General features: G+C 36.9%; 1 protein-coding gene across 1 annotated transcript; it reads left to right on the top strand.

Annotated features, from left to right (window-relative positions):
• Positions 1-1,310: 1,310 nt before the first annotated feature.
• On the top strand, positions 1,311-13,738 carry SC35 (SR family splicing factor SC35). The gene is made up of 3 exons (XM_089245163.1): positions 1,311-1,865; positions 5,634-5,732; positions 10,681-13,738. Exons 1-3 carry the CDS (start codon positions 1,465-1,467, stop codon positions 10,904-10,906), a joined length of 726 nt encoding a protein of 241 aa, XP_089101289.1. The 5' UTR covers positions 1,311-1,464; the 3' UTR covers positions 10,907-13,738.
• Positions 13,739-14,988: the final 1,250 nt, after the last annotated feature.

Genomic DNA, 14,988 nt, shown 5'->3' with positions numbered 1-14,988 from the left:
AACGATATCGTGGCTCGATATAGATCAATATTGAAAACTGTAATTTTGCGATATAGAACAATATCTTCTTGCTACTTGGGACGGAATCATTAATGAAATAAACAGAAGGATCAGAATTGGATGGAACATTTTTGGTAAAAACTGTGTAATTATGAAGAGTCTTATGCCTGAAAAGAAAAGTTTTTAACCAGTGTGTGCTACCAGCACTGACTTATGGAGCTGAAACATGGACACTCACAAGCAAGACAATACAAACAGTTACAGGCAACACAAAGGAGCATGGAAATATGTATGCTAGACGGTATATGGTATCATGGAAAGACATGAATCAGAGATTTCCAACGTGGGCGTTAACGCCGCCTTGGGGGAAATGGAAAGGTCTAGGGGGGCGGTAGAAGCTACGGGTATAACATAGGATCCTATGGGTTAGATTGCATTGGGGGGCAATGGGAGAAAAAGAAAAGGTTGGGAACCTAAGAATTAAACGTTTGAAATGGGAATGCGTTGGACATATTGCAAGAAGACAGGAAAACAGATGGACCACAAGTATTCTAGATTGGTACCCCCGTGATGTTAAACGTCCGAGAAGGCGTCCCCACTGAAGGTGGATTGACGAGACCAGGAAAGTGGCAGGAGTCAACTGGATGGCTAAAGCATCAGACAGAGCAGAATGGAAAAATTTAGAGGAGACCTTCATCCAGCAGTGGATTGTAAATTGTTGTTGTTGATGATGACACCTGTAGGCCGAACTGCGTTCGGAGTGGGCCATGGGCCGGCCCGCAAACGGCTTCGCCACTCGCGCCATGCTCGGGGGCCGCTTCGCTTCTCGGGCCGATGAAGGGGAACCCCCGGACCTGAAAATATCGACTCTGTTTTCACCACAACCGAAATGCATCTGGCTATAAAAATATGATACTTACTTGAAGTACTTTTATAAAAGTACTTCAAGTAAGATAATAACTAATTTTATAAAAGTACTCAAGTACTTATAAGTACTTTTATAAAACTTGAAAAATGCCACCATTAAGAGATTATTGGTTACATTCTAGAAAATGCAACCAATGATGTTATTGGTAGCATTTTTTAAGTTTTATAAAAAAACTTTTATCAAACTTTTATAATGTAATCTCGGCCTTAGTTTACACTTTAAACGTCGCCAGGAAATATATTGGAGCTAATTGACAATCACGCCAAATAACCAAGATCATATCCTAGGAGTAAGCTCTACTCCCTCTTCTCGTGTTTCTAATTTGATTGCTAGACGGCGCTTCACACAGTTAAAAAAATTCTTTGGGGAAGAAAATGTTTTCGAGTCTGGGGGTGGCAACACGTGCAGACGATCATAACCGCCATTTGTGTGCGCCGTTTTGTTGAAATATTGAAAGGTTTTGATGTGAGTTTTATGATTAGCGTAATTCTCTTTATTTTTAATTGCGAACAAAGCTTAGGAAGATCGTCTGAAAAATGAGCTATTCGCGAGGAGCTCCTAACATCGACGGCATGACGTCGTTGAAGGTGGACAATCTGACTTACAGAACAACGCCCGAAGATCTTAAAAGAGTGTTCGAGAAATATGGCGACGTCGGTGATGTCTACATACCGAGGCATCCTTACACCAGGGAGAGTCGAGGCTTCGCTTTCGTCCGATTCTACGACACCAGGGACGCCGAGGATGCCATGGATTCCCTCGACGGATACGTCCTGGATGGGCGTGAGCTACGCGTCCAGATGGCGAGATACGGAAGACCCACCGAGACCAGGCGCAGCTCTCGTGGTGGTAACAGGGGCGATCATCGAGACAGCAGGCGCCGTCGATCCCGTTCCAGGTCTCGATCCAGAAGCCGCAGCCGAAGGTCGTACTCTAGGTGAGACAAAACTCCCATTCAATTGCTTTATGTGAATTTATCATTTTGCTCCCTCCCTTACTGTATATGGGTCTGGAGCGTGCCTTAAATATCTCATTATCCCAGAAACAGGGCAAGGGTGAAAGGGACGTGCCCAGTGCCCTCAAAAATTATCCGACATATTTGCTTTCTTATGTTGAATGGTCATTTGTAAGATTGGACACTGACCAATTATGAAAAAAGGGGAACGCCATTGCATATTTCAAGGTGCATCTACATGTTATGCGTTTTCCTTGAGTAGTTTGCTGAGATTTCCTATCTGTGTATTTCATGGCAAGAGCATTGCACACTAGACAAACCAGGGGTTCTTAACCTGATAGTCACTGGAGCTTCATATATGGGTTTTTCAAATCTGCTAACTAGGGGGGGGGACAGGCAGGTCTTGTGCCCCGGGTGCTGGACCCAAGGGGGCGTAAATTTTATTCTGAAACACCACCTTCAATATTACAAGGGGGCGTCAAAATGTGCGGGTGACCAAGCAGTCTAGTTGCAGCCCTGTTGCAAACAGCCAAGTGTTTTCAATCTATGGGTCCCAACTCAAATTTGATGTGCATGGCCATCCGAGAAGGGTCGAAGCATATCTACTTATAGCCAGAGGGGACCAGCTTTGGTTTAAACAATCCAGAGCTTATTTTTGTTTATTGTTTTTTGCTGTTTTCTATGCTGGCGATGTTTTTTTTCTGGCACACGTAGTGTCTGGCGGCTTTTTCTCGAACCGTTGGACATATTTGGCGTCAGAAAAAAAGTCACCAAAGATCGCCAACCTGTCCCTTATACTAAAGCTGCCCCCGTGTGTGTGCTGCATCTGTCGCACATTCTTGAGGGTGGTCAATTTTATCCAATACTAAATATGTATGTATAATAAATAGCCATGGTTGTTAGCATGGATCCTAGAACCCTGTCTGCTCCTATCCAGTCTTGTGTGAGCCATGAACTGATGACCTCTTGGAACAGTCATCTGTCAGCTATATATATACAATGCAGTCCAATGCCTGAATGAGGCATGTGAAGAAACACACATTTCTAATTTTTCTCAGCTTCTCTCAGGTATAGCCGCATTCATCTGAAACAAAATCATTCATATCTAACACCATCCAGTCAAAGCTAAGTTAATGGCACCGCCAAGTTCTCTATCTCTCAGGTCATTTATTTGCATTTAAATGGGCATGGGGGGGGGGACTTTCTGATATTTAGTACTGAGAGTTAGAAAATTTAAAAAAAAAATCTATTTTGTTCTTAATGCTCAAAATATTCAAGTTTTATAGTTTATTGACTTTGAAATTTTCTAATGAATTTAAAAATGTTAAAATAGGCATTTATAGCAGGAAAAATTTTTAAAAAAAAAGGGTATTTATGACATTTTGTCTGAATTTCCAGGTTCTAATGATCGTTTTCCAGAAAATTATTGATCATAGAGTACAAGGGTGCAAAAGCTTCCACAAAAATACAGGGTTGTGTGTGTCTGTGGTCTGATTTTGCCCAACCTGAAAAAACCCAACACCATCAGAAAACATATTGTAAACTCAGTTATTGCATTGTAATACTGTATCGCAGCAGTTCTCAACCTTTTTACTCACTGGGCCCTATTTGGCATATAATTTCTATGGTGGAGCTGCATAGAAATATTATAAAGTTTGAGAGGGTTGAACAGATTAATTTTATAGCTCCCTTTTTTAAAAAGAAGCTTATAGATCCCTTTAAAAAAAAGCTGGTTCACAGCATTGCCATATGCTTAAAAGTCACCATAAAAGCCTTACGTAACAAAATGAAACTGTTCAAGTAATGAAATTTAGCTGGGGGAAGTCCATTTGAGGTCTAACGTGTCCTTTTCCCTACCCAAGCCCCCTCTTCCCAAGTGAAAAGGGGATTAGTAAAACTCAATGGTCTGTGACATATTTCAAAACTAGTGAAGTGGCCTGCACTCCCCGAAAGGTTGAGCACCCTTGTACTAAACTATTCTGGGTTAGCCGCAGATGCCCCATGCAAGGGAGCTGCGAGTGACAAACGTTTGAGAACCACTGTCTTATTGGGAACCACTGGTACAGTACATGTGCAAAAAAACATATTTTTCGTCTCATCTTGCAACAACTAGAACACTAACATCAAATTGTCTAATTGAAGATTATTGCAGCAAAAATGGGGATATGTTCTGTTGACCGTTAACAACAATCATCCATATTAATGCTTATTAAAGCAAGGGGTTACATTGTCTACTTTCATCCATCGGCTTGACCTTTAAGCGATGCGACAATTTAATCAATCAGAAACCTGATTGTTTTTATATGTTCCCTAGACGTGAAAGGGAGCAGCCGCCTCTTGAAGTTGTCAGCAAACCTGATGTTCTCGCCTATGTCAGTCTGGTCATTGCAATCTTACTACTAGGTGGAATGTTCGTTTTGTAGGTACTCTTACGCATCCCCACTTTGCCTAATCGAGCGAGGGAATGATTATAATACTACTCCACCTGCGGCTCTATTTCTTGGTGAAGAGTTTAAATGAGAGTTGTGATGAAGTCTGCTTACAAACCTATCTATTTAATTCGAACATCGTTCAGAAATAAATGATTAAAAACACTTATACACATATTATAGAGTATCTCATCGATATTTTGAATAAGAAACGTGATTATGATAATACGAATGATAATGTTCTCTCTCTCTCTCAGGTGCAGAAGTGCATTTATGGTTTTGCCGTCTGTGGGCTACAAATTTGCCACCCTTCTCCCATTCTACATTCTAGTAATTTTCTTGAGTACTCTCCTCAAATTTGCCAGCCTGTACTATAACCTGCTTGCTCTCCCCCTTTTCTTGCACACTGTTTTGGTCACTCACATAATTGCACACCGTTAGGTCACTCACAGACCTAGTCCCTTGCTGTCTGGGCAGAGGTTGATTTATTGTGGTTTATATGAATTTTGCCGCCCTTTTCACACTAATTTTCATTGGCCACTCATTCCACGAATTTGCCACCCCTCCTAACTTACCGCCTTGCACTATAATCCGCTAAGCGTCCCTGTAAGTGTAAATACACCACTTCTAGTGATATAATAGTGAGTGGCATACAAATGTTTTTCTCTGGTAATTTTCAAAGGGGAAAATCTAATCCAGTTCTAAAAATTATTAGTATAAATCAAGTACCAGTTTATTTTACCAATAAGTAATGAGATAAAAAAGGTCAAAATTTCAATTTTTTCTTTTGTAATCTATAAATTTTAATATTGTAATTTTAAATCATATTTTAATAAATGTTATTACTTTTTTTAATTTATATGATTTAATTGATGGCACTCCAGTTGAGTCCTCATTCCGCTTAAGCAGTCATAATTTTTTGATAACTTGAAGTGATTTATTAAGGTTTTGCTGTATTTCTAGGTCTATTATACTTATGTAGGGTACATCATGTATAATTTTCTTCCCTCGTGCTCCAGTATCATGATAAACCTGGAAAAAAAAACCAGTGGGTTGGGTTTCATGAAAAACCTTGGTTCTTTTGCCAATCCTGCAAAAATGGAACCCTATAAAAAAAGATCTGGACTGTGTAGTCAGACCTGGAGATAACTAGAGCAATGTGCTGGGGTCCTGAAGCTCCTGGTGCATTTTTGGCCAATGGCTGTCAAACTGCAGTGCATGTTTTTGAGGAAATTACAAAGTTTCTTTGTAGAAAACGTAATGGTGAATGTTGAATTCAGTCAGATAGTCTAGATAGTTTTCGTTCTGTATTTACTTTCAGGCGATCTAGATCCAGGTCAAAGTCTTATTCAAGGAGGAGGCGTTCTCGATCCAGAAGCCATTCCAGAGGCCGCAGCAGCAGAAACAGGGATGACAGAAGGTATGCTTTCTCTTCTTTTTTTTTTCATTTAAGTGTTTTTTTTTCTTCCGAAGTCTTGTAGGTATAGCAACAGTTTTAAATAAGTCAAGGGAATCAGTGAGAAGAACAGTACAAGTTCCAAATCCTGCTTTATTTTATAAACTAGCTGATACCCGGCGACGTTGCCCGCCCAGTAAAAAAAATTTATAAATGTATAGCTTATTAATTATTTCTTAATCAAAAAAAATTACGTAAGAAAAAACTTTTATTTTTTAATATTTTAATTAAAAACTTCAGGCAATCGCTTGTGGATACACAATATTTTTTGTTTTCCCATCTGGTGTGTGTGTAGATGTACAAATTTTTGGGATTACCAACACGCGAACAGGCGACGTAAAGCTGTACGTGTGAAAATCAGGGCTCAAGTAGGTTGATACCTGCCACTACTAACAACTGGCCTTGCGCTTTGTTGATTGTCATGGCTAAAGCTAAACAAATCGGGAACTGCAATCGGTTGAAAGTGAATGGAATTTCTTCAGTGATAATTGGGATACGTGGAATAAAGATAGAATCGTTGCTTCAATGATGTAATTGAGCAATTTCTTCACGCAGAATTTGGTGCCATTGCAGAGTCTCGGTGTCTGTAAATTTCTTTAGCAGCATTTAGAAGCATTATAGGTGCTCCAACTTTGAGAATCAAGTTGCGTGGTGGCACACCCGAAATATCCAAAGAGTTCAGAAATTCTGCAGGATGCAGAACTGCGCTGAGTCTGTGACAGTGTCAACCGATTTGTAAGATGTGGAGTCTCCCGGAATAGTTTTTAGGATTTTTTCGTTGATCTTGTTCACACTGTCATTTTTCGGTGCCAGAATCGCTATCTCACAAAGCCACTCCTGGTTTTGGTCATTTTGCTCAATGCTTGGGAAGACTTTGCAAGTTCTTGAACTGAGTTTATTTTCCCAAATGGATTTTGCCAGTTGTTAATAAGTCCAGCGCTTCGGTCTACGGGAATTCTTCTATTGCCAAAATTTGATCAACTGATGTGAAAATGATGGCAGTGCCGAGTCATTTTGCAGTTGAACTCGCATGTTGGTAGATAATGATAATTTTTTAACTTCGTGCCAGAGCATTGAGTTCATCAGCTGGCGTTGAACATTTTTATTCTGAGTTTTGTCGTTGTAGTTGTTGTTCTCTGTTGTTAGTGACTTCATGCGTCCAGTTTGTGCAGCGAATATTATTCAAACGCCTTTTAAGCATTTTTTAAATTGAAACTATGCGTATACGATGGGAGGTTGATGAGATAAAGGCCGCATTAGCACTTACAGGATACCCTGTATATAGGCTAGCAGAAATACCCGGCGCTCTTCCCGGATTTTCTTCAATTACTGGGAGGATTGGAAAAGTGACAAACCGTTATAAAGGAATAAACTGTTATAATATCAGAATTAAAGGTGTGACAAACCATTGTAAAGGCATATATTCCCGTCTGAAACGCATTGTTGGAAACCACGGTAACCAAAGTAAACGTTCCGAAAGTGATTGTTGAGGGCCCCAAAACCATTGTTGCCCGACAGTTTTTTGCCCATTTCGGGCATTTGCCCAGCTCTGACGAAGTTTTAAAGTAGCCTACGGTTCAATCCCGGACCTGTTTGGTATATATGCAAAATCTGGCGATGATCGGTCTAAAACTGTAGATTTGTATAAAGAGCATACATACATACTTTCACATTTATATATAAGATTGGGCCATGTAGTAATTGGGTAGTTGGGCATGTTTAAAATTTGAATTAATAAAAAAATTACCAGTTTTGGTAACTTGATTTTCCGAATTGAGAATTTCTACTGTACTTCTCATTATTTCAAGTCATTCTCTTAAAATTGTTCAAAGTGAACAATTTGTTTCCAAAAAAGAAAAGCATTATATTTTCTCTGCAACTACAGTTGCTTATTGCTTGAACTTTATTTCTTTCTAGTTGACAAGCACACTGTACTAAAAAGAAAGTTGTGTTATATTGCACTGTCTCAACTGTGCTAGCTTTGGTTGGAAAGTAGAGCAGAATGTTTCGTTTAATTCTTGCTGCTGTGATGGTCTCAAATCACAAGGACCGTGGTTCGAACCCAACCGTCGCCACAATGGTGGTTGGCTGGTGTTGGTTTTCTGTGGTTTCTAACTTGGAGTTGCAAATGCAAGCCGATTTCCTCATTAAAAAGTCTTGCCGAGGAAACGGGTGGAAAATCGGCTACAAGCTGCAACAATCCGATGTCTGTTACATTTTGTTACAAAAATGCCAAAATTCTTCAATTCTGCATCTTGTGCCAAAAACAAAATTTTCCCCTAAACTTTGAAGTTGCAATACAATAGAAGCTGACTTTTCGATAACATCATTTGTCCTACCCGCAATTTGATTTCTTGGGACCACAAATAGAATCAGCCTGCATCTTTCAAACTTCCTGACACATTCTTCATTTATTAGGCTGAACTGTACGCTGTCCTTCAGCCCCTACATTATATATGACACAAACACCACTGACAATGCATCATTTATAGTGACTCTGACATCTATAGTGATATCATTTATAGTTCACACTTATCCATTCATTCATGCCATTTTTCATGAATTACATTACCTCATCCATCACAGTACTACAGTAAAATTTTACTGGGTACTGAGTCATGTCGGAATACCAGGCAGTGAGAAAGACACAGCAGCTCGAACAACAACTAACATTGACATTAGCCTTTTGATTCCTGCCATTGACCATTTTCCAATCTTCCAAGAAGTGATGCATCGCTGCTAGCAGGATCATTGAAACAATCAAATAAATAATCTACATGCCATTAAGCCCACACTTGGCCATTGGCATTTGAGTTGCAGGACTAACCGAAAGGAGGAAAGCTTGTCCGATTGCGTATAGGAAACGGCCACCTCACGCAATCTTATCTTTTATCGAGTGTGTGTCAACCAGAGTGCCCACATTGTCAAAGTCCATTGGTCATCACTCATGCTTTTATTTGTTCACCTCATTTTACAACCGCTTTTGATAATAGTAATCTTTCACTTCGCGACATTTTAAATGACCATTGCATTGTATTTCATATTTTTAAATTCATCAAAGCTATTGGTTTTTGTAATAAAATATAGTTTTATACAGTCTACACCACTGTTTTACATTTAAGTTTTGTCGTGAGTGATTTTACTTTTTGACACAACAAGAATACATTTTAATTGGTTAATTGTTTTGGCGCAATTCGACCTAATTGGTCCTTGCATCCATAAATCCAATCCAACAAATAGAATTAGCTTGAGACCCTCTCCAGGATTTGGTGTGCTCAAGCTTCCGATAACATATAAAATAGGCTCCGACTATGTAAATTGCTGCTCATTCGCAGAAGAATGGGAAAAAACCTTCATTGTTTCCAGCTATTTTTTTTTTATTATTATTGCGTAAATTTTCTCTGACTGCTCTGACTGGCTGTATTTGACAAAACATTTGTGTATCCTTTAACATGATGAAAAAGTTCACGAAAAAACTTATTATTACACTAGAGAAACCAATGACGAATCTGTCTTCACCATCAGGAATTGTGATGCAAAAGCTGTTGGTAAATTTGAGGTGTCTGTGATCATGGAAAAGTGACGAAATCCCGAAAAAGTAACAATGAGAAAAAGGTCACGAAATAAGTGAAAAATAGGGAATGGAAACAGACATACTCAGATTGAATTTTTTGTGAAAATATGGAATCATTCTATTGAATTTCTAAGTTTAATATATATCATTATTCTAGTTTTTATTTCTATAGTTTAAATAAAAATTTAATTTTAAGTTAAACATAATTTAAGTCCATAGTTTTTAATCACTATGTATAGTATATATATATATTATTTATTTGTTTTGTTGTTTATAAAACTCTCCGAATACACCCATCCGCCAGGAACGCTTAGATATCTCTCTGAGATGGGAATCGGGCTGTGTCTTGTCTTCAAGAGTGGCAAAGTTTTTAATCACTCTATTAAATTTCTGGGAATTTCGAATAAATATTCCAAGAATGACCCAAGAAAAGAAGTCATCTCATAGTATGTTGAATCAAACTGAGCTAATGAGCAAGAGCGAATTCAAAACAAAACATCATTTTAAATATGAAATGAGTAAATTCTGGTAAAAGAAGCAAGATCAAACGTTCAAAAATGCTTGAAACCGAAGAGAAAAAAAACACAACTTAGACTTGCATCAGCGGCAAAAACAAAAAAAATAATTACTTTTCTAATGAGTGTTTCAAGTCTTGCCTGTAGTGATTTTTTTAATTAGTGATTACCAAGTTTACAAGGTAACTATACAAATACACTCATTTTCAAATTTTTGAAATCTGAAATACCATGTGGTAAAATGTCTATGTTAAAAGCCTCTCATTTGTCGATATTGTAGAGAATGTAGAAATATAAATATCAAGAAGTCTCAACATTTTTTTATTTAAAAATATATATATATTTCTTCTAGATTAAATCTGTATTTTGACCTTGGGGGACACCCCCTTCTTCTGAGCTGAGATAACTATTTTTTTAAAGTAAAAACTAATTCTGTGTACGCTACTGCATATATGTATATAAAAACTATTTTATTTACTGCCAAAAGTTTAAAAGTACTACAAAACTGATAAATGCTGCTACAAAAATCAAATTTCCATTTTCCACCCCTGCCAATATAATGTCCGTTTTCAGAAAGGTGGGGGAGTTATATACAGCATTAAATGTATAATATGTGAGGTATATCTCAATCAAAAATTTGTTTCAATGACACACTGCAGCACTCTCATCTGTACATTTTGATTGGTTGGTCAGTGCCAGGATATTGCACGACTTCATAAATGTTTTTTTGTGCCAACAGCGGTGTGTGGTTTTTATTTGCAGATTGTATGTCTATTTTTGTTTTGTTTCGTGCTTAGGGTTAATAATTACTTTTAATACTTAGGTCTCGCTCCAGAAGCTTGAAGGATAACAAAGATAGAAGCAAGTCAAAGAGTAGATCCCGCAGCCGTAGCCAAAATGGGGAGAGACGTAGTCGAAGTAGAAGTCCTACCCCAGCTAGAAGCATGAGTCGCAGTAGAAGTCGTACTCCTCACGGAAATCCAGAAGAGGACGAAGAATTTGTTGAAAAGAGTGACGCCAGCAGGTCTCCAAGTACAGGACGTGATTGATGCTGCTTATAAAGAGTAGTGCTGTTATCACTTGTACTTCCGTAATTCACCACCATCTTCATGATAAAAAGACAACAATGCAGTGAACCGTTGTTGCTGTGCTGGCATTTGATTTAAGGTTATTATTTTTCTTCGCTTCTCTTGAGATTCTCTCTGCAAAATGATTTGTTAATTTGTTCCATACATGTTACACCTAACAAGCTTTCATTTGTATAAGATTGTTAGCGCCTTTTTTTACTCATTTTTGGCTTGACCATCATTCCTATAAAACATTTTTTTAATCAAAACTGTGTCCTTTTCAGTATCAATTTTTTGTCATCTTTCTCATGATTTATAATGTAATTTTCCATCAAATATTATTCACCTGAATCATTATTTAAGAAATGTCATTTTGTCGGTCCGGCTGCTCTGCTAGCATGGAAATGTAATGTTTTTCCAAGCTAAACAATATTTACCATTTGGGTATTTGAATTATTTGAGGGTGAAAAAAATTCTAGAAAACTGCAATATTAATAACTTGAATAACTATATCATAATTTTAGCCTAAGAGAAGTAATTGTATTTAATACTCTGTATATCATTTTCACTGTCCTTGAAGTGTTCAGTTGATTCTTTGAGAAATGATTGAAAGGTTGTTTCTTTTGTTCTCTGAACTGTTGATTCACCATATTTGTGTTTTTGAGCTAAGCAGGGAGATCGCACATAATAAAATACTCAAAACCCTCTTTTGTTACCCGTATTTTTTACAGGAATCGGCATGCACTGCAATACTCGTCGGGAAAATTATGATACAGTGGTTAAAATTGTCATATTTCATAAAATATTTTAAGTCTTTATAGAGTAACATGATTGCTAGAAGTATTTGTTTTTTGTGTTTGGCAATATCCATATTCTAATTTTCCATTTTGTTTTTCTTAATGAGTTTTTCATTATAGTTTGTGAAATAATGTTTTAAGATCATTTTAAAATTTAAAAAAATTTTACCTCCAGAATTTCCAGCCTATAATCTGCAGATCAAACTTTAAAAAAGAACTCTTTTGTCTTAGTATGCTTAGTTATAGATTGATTTTGCTCTAAGAGAGGTTGGAATAATAAAAACAACTTGCGTTATTTTTATTAGATAGCCTATAGTAGGGCTCAATAAGTCCCACATCTCCATGGTGACTGAAACATTGGTTTTTGACCCCCCCCCCCTCCCTAAAATTTATTAGTATGGTTAGTAGCTCTAGGGAAGAATACACTTGGCTCTTAAAATATTTGACTGAAACCTAAATTTTTTATGTTTGTCTATAGATTGAAGTTTGACAAATTGAAGAAACATTCGTTGTTTCTTAGAGCACAGTGTTTTTTTGTTATGGTTTTTTCAATTAAAAAGTCCTGATAACCTATTTTCAACTTGATCTCTTTCTACAATGGTAAACATGCTGACATAAATTCTGATTTTCCCCCCTCTCAAAGTAATTCAATTAGCAAGTGTGGATTAAACAGCCATGGGTTAGAGGCAAGCACTTATAAACCATCACATTTTCGGGTTTCTGTTGCTGCTGAAACATTTCTTGTAGCACTAGACAAATTTTCTTAGAAAATGGATCAGATAACTGACCTTCCCCGGATCGTTTCGTTCTTGGCTCAGAAACTGTGATTGGTGACCTTATGCTGCGTAGTTGTCTGTCCTTGAAGAAACCTCGCCATGCTGTCTCCCAAGGTTCTGTTGCTTCAAGACAGTATGGAGCTCTATACTTCTACTCTGGCACATTTTATAATTATTTGTCAAGTAGATTTCTGACTAGTGGGCGGTTTTCAGGCTGGGAGAGACGTGAAAAAATATGTCTGAGATGATCAATCTATGTAGCAGCAAATTTTTGCTACATGGATCTGAAACACGACTCGTTTTACTCTATGACAAATGTTATAGCAGCAGAAAAACTGTTCAGAAAAGTAGATGAAAATACTCGGAATTTTGAATAAGTAATTTTTTATTTCAATGAAATAATGCTTACTCGATCTCTCACACAATACTGTGGTATTTTCCATAAATAGTATATACTTGTTTTCGGTTGAAATGTTTGAGGGAATACAAGGCAATGAAACTGGTTCTTTATACGATCAGCAGCCTGAAAAATGACTTTTTTATCACGATTTAATGTCAACCAGACAAGGTAAAAAAAAATTTCTAATATGCGTCAATATGTGAGTTATTCATAACATCTATATAAAATTTTTCCCGTCATAATGTCGTACAATTTCAGAAAAATTTATTTTAAAAATTGTGAAAGGTGATTTTTTTTTTTTTGCTTGATTCATATACTTTATAAGAAAATTTCTCTTGAGAATGCAGTATTGAGTTCATGGAGAGAGAAAATTAAGCGGGAAATCTCTGTGTTTCTCCTGTCTTGGTAATTTTTTTTTCCTCTCCCTACTCCACGATAAAATCATTTCTCTTGTAGAAAATTAGTACCAGTGAAATTTAAACTTCAGTTTTCTGTAGAAAAGTGTTCCCAAAATGTGGAATGTAATGCCTTTTATGATTTTAATTCATCTGATTCCTTCATTTCACATAATTTATGTATGGCATTTCCGACTGATGTAATTTTTTTAGCATCTGAGCGATTATTTTTCTTTCAAATGTAGCTTTGATAACAATTTGTTGGTGAGTGATGAAAAATATCGGTTTTGTTTTTTTAAATATAAATATGTATCAAGTAGAGAGCTGTGTAGTTTGATAGTAACCGAAAATGTGTAACAGTGTGTGTGTATGTGTTGTGATTTTTTTTTTTTTGCCAATATGATGGTGGTGAAATTTTTATTTGAATAAATCTCCATTTCAACTGACGAGATTTTCTTTTTTTGTGTTGTCTGTAACCACAGGCGCTGTAGTAAGCAGTCGTATGCTGTGTTGCTGTTGGCAGTTGCTGGGTGCAGTTTCCTGTCCTGAGCTGTATCTGCCTGATCCTGATCCGGTTCTTGCTGTTGGTGTGTTCCAGATTATGGTCCATATTAAACAGCTGGTGTCTTTTTCTCTCTTCCCCTCAAAAATCTCTCTTAAAAAATTGCATTATCCGAATGAATATATCAATGAATTATGAATCTTTGTAACCCTCTGGCTGCTCATCTTTTACTACTTCTGGCAGGGGTTGTTTTTTTTTTTAATATCCCTTTCATATTCATTTTCTCTCAATCATAGCATTAAAGACATTCTCCAGCTGACAATTGTGGTTTTCAGCACGTTTTTGTCAATAGACATGCCTTCTAGCATGTGTTTCAATCTTTTTTCTTTTATTCAGTTGGATGAACAACTGCAACCACTCCCCCAAGAGACTTATATCCTGAATACCAAACCATAAGTCTAAATGGCACCAATGCTTTTTTTTAGAACAATGAATGATGTGCCACTCTACATTTTTGTGAACAAAATCAATGTAGGAAGTAGCAATTAAGACAGTGATTTCCCCATGTATGTTTCTACTTTAGGACCAAATCGATTTTTTTTTTCCAATTGCATGGAAAAGAATAGAACTGACAGTGCAGTAAACCTTCAATTTAGCAGATTTGTAGCATCATAAGAGCTGTTGATGATTTAAAGAATTTAGTTAAATTCAATATTTGTTCGAAAGAAGCGGGAGAAATTGCAGTTGAACTTTGCCACATCTGAAGTTCTAAAATTGATGGTTTACTGTACTTTAAATTTTGTTTTTGTTCTCTTGAGCAGTCAGAGGGTTAGCTTTTTCTCCCTTCAGGATTAAATTCTCTTTCCCATGCAGTATTTACTATGTTCTTCAAATCAACTAAAAATCATTTTAGGGGATTTGAAGTATTGATTCTTTCTCGATTCCTGTGTGATTTCTCTCAGAGTTGAGTCTTTGAAGTTCTTGTCATCAGGGTTTGGGCATTTCCTTCAATCGTTATTTATTCTAAAGGCAAGCCCTTAGAACGAATATTTTGATGGTGTTTCGTCTATTTTTCTGTCCACACGATCTGTGGTAATTGATTGAAAATACTTCTGGCTTATGTGTGAGTGTATATTTCAAGATAAAAAATTCAAGCTTCTGTTTTTTTTAGCCCCCGTGAAAACCTCGATTTCA

This window comes from Pholcus phalangioides, unplaced genomic scaffold (assembly GCF_987345545.1).
Source record: "Pholcus phalangioides strain wild (caught in Gottingen) unplaced genomic scaffold, Ppha-v1.0 ptg000015l_1, whole genome shotgun sequence".
Lineage (NCBI taxonomy): Eukaryota > Metazoa > Arthropoda > Arachnida > Araneae > Pholcidae > Pholcus > Pholcus phalangioides.
Note: the sequence above shows the minus strand (reverse complement) of the source record. Positions and strands in the feature narration are given on the sequence as shown.

Excerpts from the sequence above, each read along its gene's own strand:
- SC35 (XM_089245163.1), top strand. The coding sequence starts at position 1,465 with ATGAGCTATTCGCGAGGAGCTCCTAACATCGACGGCATGACGTCGTTG. Across the intron at positions 1,866-5,633 it reads AGCCGAAGGTCGTACTCTAG|GCGATCTAGATCCAGGTCAA; the intron begins GTGAGACAAAAC and ends ATTTACTTTCAG. Across the intron at positions 5,733-10,680 it reads AGAAACAGGGATGACAGAAG|GTCTCGCTCCAGAAGCTTGA; the intron begins GTATGCTTTCTC and ends TTTAATACTTAG.